The sequence below is a fragment of the Camarhynchus parvulus genome, chromosome 28 (genome assembly GCF_901933205.1).
Source record: "Camarhynchus parvulus chromosome 28, STF_HiC, whole genome shotgun sequence".
Taxonomy (NCBI): Eukaryota; Metazoa; Chordata; class Aves; order Passeriformes; family Thraupidae; genus Camarhynchus; species Camarhynchus parvulus.
The window spans coordinates 3372264-3379473 of record NC_044598.1 but is presented as its reverse complement, the minus strand read 5'-3'; the positions used below and the strand labels follow the sequence as shown (position 1 = coordinate 3379473).

Here is a 7210-nt window from a genome sequence, read left to right as displayed (position 1 = left end):
TAGGACAATATGAGATAATAAATACAAAGAGTTGCAGATGTCCGGGTACCTCTTTCTGGGCAGCATGAGCCGAGAAAGGACACAGTTAACAAAGGATTAACCCTTAAAAACAATAACCTGTTGCATATTCATACACCTCATACATGATGCATAAATTCCATTCAAATACAGGATTCTGTCTGGTCAGTGTCAACTTCTTCCTCCTTACAGCGCCTTCGAGGCAGGAAGAAGTTCATTTCTCCTGATATTGGGGCAATAAATTCTCTTTCTCTGAAAGATTCAGGTGTCCTGTGGCTGCTATCTCACTGTGAGTCCTTTCTTTAAGTACCCTACATAGCACAGTTTCTATTTTAACATTTTGTTATGACCTAAAACTATATTTACCACACTACTTCAGAGAATTAATACAGCATCACTTTCTAACACCCCACAGATAATATTTGTTTGAATATTTGAGAAAAGCCTATCATAAAATACACGCATTTTTCACACTCCTGCTGCAGTAATTCCCAGCCCTGCCTCACTGCCATGGAAATGCATCCTTTGAAAAGAGTTCTGCTTACTCTGCATGTCCCTGGCCCCAGCACAGCACATGCTGCACTTCCAGGAGCTGTGGCCTTGCTGTGTGGGGCTGGTTTTGGCCTGGACACGGGGAGCTGTGTGCTGCCTGTGTTCAAAGAGCACAGGGAGCCCTGGATACCCTTTATCCTTTGCCCTTGGTGTTTATCTGGACCTTCACCCTGCAGTGTCCCTGAGGATGAGGCTGTGCTGGGGATTTGCTGCCAGGCTGGCAGGATTTGGTGCAGCTCGGGGTTTACCTGGAGTTTGTTTCTTCTTGTTTATTCTCTCCTTTTCTCAGTCCTGTGCCTGAACAGGGGGAGCACCCAAGGCCTCTGGCTGTTGCCTGGTCCTGTCACCCATTGTGGTGGTTCCTGCTGCAGTTCAGTGGTTTTTAATCATAAATCTGATTTCTTTGGTGTTTTTAACCCCATCGAATCATTCCTCCAGGACTCACTGGACTGCTCAGCACAGGACAATACTATTAAATATTCATCTACTATTAACACTAATGCTATACAGGACAATTGTAGCTCTGCCAACTTTTAAGAAAACAAGACAAGAAATCCTGCATAACCTCTGATGCCAAATTAATAAACATCTTAACCATGCATTAATTTTAATGTAGAGAAAGGAAACTGTAAACTGCTCTAAGTGCATTTGCTTCATCAGTTCCTCTACAAATGACCTTAATTTGCAGCTGGTAAAGCTGGAAAGTGCAGAGATAAATCAAAATTGAGCGATTCAGAATTTCTGGAATTTGTATTTTTTTCTTGAGGTGGTTTTGATCCCTGCTGACACACAGTGTTTAAACACCTGTGGTGGTTGCTGCTGCCTCTCCAGGGCAGCACTCACTCACTTTTAGCACAAGAACTTGTGCAGGCAGACCTGATCCTCCCAAAACCTGGTGATTTTCTTCTCTTTTCTGATGTGGCCTCTGAGACAGGGTGTCAGTTCCTTCCCTTGGCCAGGAAAGCAGCCAGCCCTGGGGTCAGTGGTGGTGAGGATAAGCCAGGCTCCACAGCTCTGAGGGTGCTCGGTGAAAAATGTGCGTTTTATGATTGGCTTTTCACAAATATTCAAATGAATATTATCTGTGTGGTGTTAGAAAGCGATGCTGTATTAATTCTCTGAAGTAGTGTGGTAAATGTAGTTTTAGGTTATAAAAAATGTTAAAATAGAAACGATGCTATGTAGGATACTTTTTTTAAAGAAAGGACTCGCACTGAGATAGCAGCCACAGGACACCTGAATCTTTCAGAGAAAGAGAATTTATTGCCCCATTATCAGGAGAAACGAACTTCTTCCCGCCCCGAAGGCGCTGTTGGGATTCAGAGGAAGAAGCTGATGATGACCAGACAGAATCCTGTGTTTGAATGGAATTTATGCATCATGTATGAGGTGTATGAACATGCAACAGGTTATTGTTTTTTAAAGGATTGATCCTTTGTTAACTGTGTCCTTTTTCGGGCTCGTGCTGCCCAGAAAAAGGTACCCGAACGTCCGTAACTCTTTGTCTCTATTGTGTCATATTGTCCTAATTCAAATTGTCCAAATTATTATTGCTCTAATTGCATCACTATTTTTATAACCATTTTATTACTATGAAACTTTTAAAATGTTAAAAACAACTGATTGGCGTTTTCCACATGCTCCATGCAGGAGAACATTTGCTGAGCAGGGCTGGCTGCTCCGGCCGCGAGCTGCCTTTGTCAGCAGCCGGGATCCAAAGGGCGCTGCCGGTCCCGGCGCGGCTGCCCCGTTTATGGCCCTTGATGGCGGGGTGGCTCCGTCCGCAAAGCCCGGGAGCATCAGAGCCGCCGGCCCGGCCCCTGTGCCGCGATGTCCGGGCCGTGCCGCGATGCTGGGGCCGGGGCATACCGGGGGACAGCGGGTGACACCGGGGGACACCGGCACACGTGGGGAGGGGACACGGCCACGCTGCCCGCGGGCAGGGCGAGGGTCAGCGCGCTGCGCATGCGGGCGGCTGGCCCCGCCTCCCATTCACAAAGGGAGCGTGCCGCGCGCTGCGGCCGCTGATTGGCTGCGGGGCGGGAGGGGGCGTGGCCGGAGCGGGGCGGCCACGCGGCGGCGGCGGAGGGGCGGCGGCAGAGCCGGAGCGGAGCGGGAGCGGGCGGGACCGGGCACGGAACCGGGTATGGGATACCGGGTACGGGATAGCAGGGACCGGGCACAGAACCGGGTATGGGATAGCGGGGATCGGGTACGGAACCGGGTATGGGATACCGGGTACGGGATAGCGGGGACCGGGCACAGAACCGGGTACGGGATAGCGGGGATCGGGTACGGAACCGGGTATGGGATACCGGGTACGGGATACCGGGTACCGGATAGCGGGGACTGAGCATAGAACCGGGTACGGGATAGCGGGGACCGGGTACGGAACCGGGTGCGGGATACCGGGGACTGGGTACGGAACGGGGTATGGGATAGCGGGGACCGGGCACAGAACCGGGTACGGGATAGCGGGGATCGGGTACGGAACCGGGTATGGGATACCCGGTACGGGATAGCGGGGACCGGGTACGGGATCGGGTACGGGATAGCGGGGACCGTGCAGAACCGGGTACGGCACGGGTATGGGACAGCGGGGACAGTACGGCATCGGGTTCGGGATAGCAGGGACCGTGCGGGACCGAGTACCGAACCGGGTGTGGGATAGGGGGGACTGTGCGGGACAACTGGACCAGGTGAGGAACCGCGGGGCCGGGTGCAGAATAACTGGGCCAGGTGCGGGACAGCGGAGCCGGGTGGGGACCCCCGAGCTGGGTGCGGGACCGCGGGGCGGGCTGGGCACGGGCATCACCGGGAGCGCACATCGCCCCCTCCCCGGTACTACGTGAGGCCCAGCGGAGTCGTGCGCTGCACGGGGGTTTGGTCCGGGAGCTCCCGGTGCCCCGTTTCCGTCGGTGCCCCGCGGCTGGCCGGTGCTCCCGGTGCCCCGTTTCGGGACAGCCCCACCGCGCTCCCGTTAGCGGCCGGTACCGCGCTCCTCCCGGCGGCCGCCGTGCCGGGCCCGGGCCCGCGCTGCCCGTGCTGACTCGCCGGTTTTGCCCCGCAGAGCAGCCTCAGCACGATGTCCGTCAGCAGCCACGAGAACCGGAAATCCCGCTCGAGCTCCAGCTCCATGAACATCCACCTCTTCCACAAACCGGGCCACGCCGACAGCCTCCTCACCCAGCTGAACCTGCTCCGCCAGCAGAACCTCTTCACCGACGTGGTGCTGCGGGCGGGGAACCAGAGCTTCCCGTGCCACCGAGCTGTCCTGGCCGCCTGCAGCCGCTACTTCAACGCCATGTTCAGCGGGGGCCTGAAGGAGAGCAGGGATGACGAGGTCAACTTCCACGACTCGCTGCACCCCGAGGTGCTGGAGCTGCTGCTGGACTACGCTTACTCAGCCCGGGTGCTGATCAATGAGGAGAACGCCGAGTCCCTGCTGGAGGCCGGGGACATGCTGCAGTTCCAGGATATCCGGGATGCTTCGGCCGACTTTCTGGAGAAGAATCTCTACCCTGGGAACTGCCTGAACATGCTGCTGCTGTCCGATGCCCACTGCTGCGAGCGGCTGCTGGAGCTGTCCTGGAGGATGGCCTTGGCCAACTTCACCTCGCTCTGCAAGACTGAGGATTTCCTCCGGCTGCCCAAAGACAAGCTGCTGGAGCTGGTGGAGAGCGAGGAGCTGGAGGTGGAGGATGAGACGCTGGTCTACGAAGCCGTTATCGGCTGGATCCGCTACGATTTGCCCCGACGCCACGAAGTTCTGCCCGAGCTGCTGCGCTCTGTCCGCCTGGCCCTGCTGCCCGAGTCCTACCTGAGGAAGCAGGTGGCCTGTGAGAAGCTGGTGACCAGCCACAAGCTGGGGGAGGAGATCCGGGTGGCCGATGCCGTGCGCTGCAAAATGAAGATCCTGCAGAACGACGGGCTGGTGACGGGGTGCTGCGCCCGGCCCCGCAAGGTCAGCCAGGCCCTGCTGCTGCTCGGGGGCCAGACCTTCATGTGTGACAAGATTTACATGCTGGACCATAAAAGCAGCGAGATCATCCCTCGTGCCGACATCCCCAGCCCCCGCAAGGAGTGCAGCGCCTGCGCCATCGGCTGCAAGGTTTACATCACCGGTGGCAAGGGCTCCGAGAACGGCGCTTCCAGGGATGTCTGGGTGTACGACACCCTCCACGACGAGTGGGCCAAAGCTGCTCCCATGCTGGTGGCGCGGTTTGGCCACGGTTCTGCCGAGCTGGACCACTGCCTCTACGTGGTGGGGGGACACACGGCCATGAGCGGGGCCTTCCCGGCCTCTCCCTCCGTGTCCCTCAAGCAGGTGGAGCACTACGACCCTCAGCTGGACAAGTGGTCGCTGGTGGCTCCTCTCCGGGAAGGCGTCAGCAACGCCGCCGTGGTGGGAGCCAAGATGAAGCTGTTTGTTTTCGGGGGCACCAGTGCCAACCAGAACAAGCTGCCCAAGGTGCAGTGCTTTGACCCCTGCCAGAACCGCTGGACGGTGCCCGCCAGCTGCCCCCAGCCCTGGCGCTACACGGCCGCCGCCGTGGTGGGCAGCCACGTCATCGTCATCGGCGGTGACACGGAGTTCTCCGCCAGCTCCGCTTACCGCTTCCACAGCGACACCTTCCAGTGGTCCAAGTTTGGGGATGTCACTGCCAAGTGCATCAGCTGCCGCGCTGTCACCTCGGGGAACAGGCTCTACGTGGTGGGCGGCTACTGCGGGGCTCAGCGCTGCAAAACCCTGGATTGCTACGACCCCTCGTCCGACACGTGGAGCAGCGTCACCACCGTGCCCTACTCGCTCATCCCCACCGCCTTCGTCAGCACCTGGAAGTACCTGTCAGCCTGAGACCTGGAAGGTAAATAGCTGTGGGTCAAGAGCTCCTCTGTATCAGGGTAAAATTTGAGGGGAAGGTGTATGTGGCTCTGGACTGGAGTTGTCCTAAAGAGCCTTGTGTGAGTATCAGTTCCTAAACTTCCAGCCTGCTAGTGTGGGATCTAAAAGCCCTGCAGGAGATGGTGGGATCTGAAAGCCCTGCAGGAGATGGTGGGATCTGAAAGCCCTGCAGGAGATGATGGGATCTGAAAGCCCTGCAGGAGATGGTGGGATCTGAAAGCCCTGCAGGAGAGAGAAGATCTCTCTAGGTGCTGAAACGCTGCAGGGAGAAGGATCAGTATAAATAACAAGACTCTTAACCTGGCATCTTGGCCCGTGCAAAGATTTTGGGGAATGCTGTGTGCAGGGATTGGGTGTCGTGCCTGGGTCAGGAGGCTGGAGGAGCTGATGTTTGTGCAGGCAGGCTGTCTGCAGGAGCTGGGACAGACCCCGTGGTGCCACTGGCTCCAGCTGCTGCTTTTAGCACAGCCTCCTCCTCCTGGTGCCACACTTAATCTGCCAGTGGCACCCAAATGTCTTGTGGGACGCCAGGGCTGTGAGCTGGTGCCAGAACAAGATTATAGCTGGGATTTAGTCCCAGAATGGTGGGTAATTGCATTTATAAGACAAGCCTTGTCTATGTATAAACACAGGGTTTCTCTGCTTCTAATTATTCCCTGGTGTCCCTTTCATGCCATTGCTTTTCTGCTACACAGAGATTGACTTTCAACATTTGCAACTGGAATTAAATCTTTCTAAAAGCTTTTGGCAGAAACTATGCCAGTGAATCACAGACCCTGCAGGGTTTTCCTTTTCTCCTTGCAGGAGTCGTACTGTCTAAATAACATTATTTACTGTAATAAAATACCCAGTGATACCTTTAGAAAATTCCTGGCTGTAGAGGGGAACCAGAAAGCATTGCTGGGATTTCTCTGGGGTTTGAGGCCTGAGGGGTTGGGGTTTGCTGTGCCCTGGTCTCACAATACTCTGCTCTGCACCACAGGCTTCTCACCTGATTTTGCCAAGTGCCTCCCTTGACTGAGGACCCAGATGGAACACACGGGCAGCAGGAGCACCTCCTCCCACCTGGCAGCTCTGTGAGCTGGGTGCCACCAGCACCAGCAGGGCTCAAGGCAACTCGGTTTTGGCTTTGAATTGCTTCTGCAAATCCATGTCAGGCCAGGGAGGGGACAGGCACGGAGGGACCTCCTTGGGCTGGCAGCTTGTGCTGTCCCTTGAGACAGCAAAAAGGTTTCCAAGTGTTCTCCTAACTTGTGTGATCTCAGAGCAGGAACCAGAGGGATTATTTTGGTTTCAGTGATACTAGAAAGGAGAAAGGACACTCCTGACCAGTGCAGGACTGCACTGCTGGGATTCACAGCACCCAAGCAGTAGCCTGGAATGTCAGAACATGTGACAGTACTTTGCCCAAGGGCTGGTTCTGCACATTTATTTCTTTTTTATACAGCAGTTTTGTGTGTTTATTACTCAGCCTGGAGCTGCTTCAATAAATCTGAATAAAATCCACCGTGTCCCTTGCCTGTTCTGTGTGCTTAAGGTGCAGGTTTTCCCAGCCCACACTTGAGACCATATTTAGTAGAACAGTGAGGAGCATTCCCTGCTGCAGTCCAAATGAGGGGCTCAGATCTTCCTGTGTCTTTGTAACTTGGGACTGAGGAAAGCTCAGATCTCACACTGCCTTCCAGCTTTGAAGGAGACACAAATCTCTTTAAAACTTCAAAGACTAAGGTATTC

At 55.4% G+C, this 7210-nt stretch overlaps 1 protein-coding gene across 4 annotated transcripts; it reads left to right on the top strand.

Annotated features, from left to right (window-relative positions):
* Positions 1-2659: 2659 nt before the first annotated feature.
* LOC115914245 (ectoderm-neural cortex protein 1-like) lies at positions 2660-6973 on the top strand. 4 transcript variants are annotated; one of them, XM_030966667.1, is made up of 3 exons: positions 2660-2714; positions 3641-5438; positions 6459-6973. In XM_030966667.1, the coding sequence occupies exon 2, from the start codon at positions 3656-3658 to the stop codon at positions 5426-5428; it is 1773 nt and encodes a 590-aa protein (XP_030822527.1). In that variant the 5' UTR covers positions 2660-2714; positions 3641-3655; the 3' UTR covers positions 5429-5438; positions 6459-6973. The 4 variants fall into 4 exon arrangements, with proteins under 4 accessions (XP_030822527.1, XP_030822528.1, XP_030822526.1 ...); XM_030966668.1 differs by having other exon boundaries at positions 2678-2714; positions 3646-5438; XM_030966666.1 differs by having other exon boundaries at positions 2680-2728.
* Positions 6974-7210: the final 237 nt, after the last annotated feature.

What these genes read in the sequence shown, in the direction of transcription:
- LOC115914245 (XM_030966665.1), top strand. Translation starts at nt 2,717, where the DNA reads ATGGGATACCGGGTACGGGATAGCAGGGACCGGGCACAGAACCGG. An exon ending in GGGACCGGGCACAGAACCGG is followed by an intron (nt 2,762 to 3,640) that starts GTATGGGATAGC and finishes TTTGCCCCGCAG; the next exon opens with AGCAGCCTCAGCACGATGTC.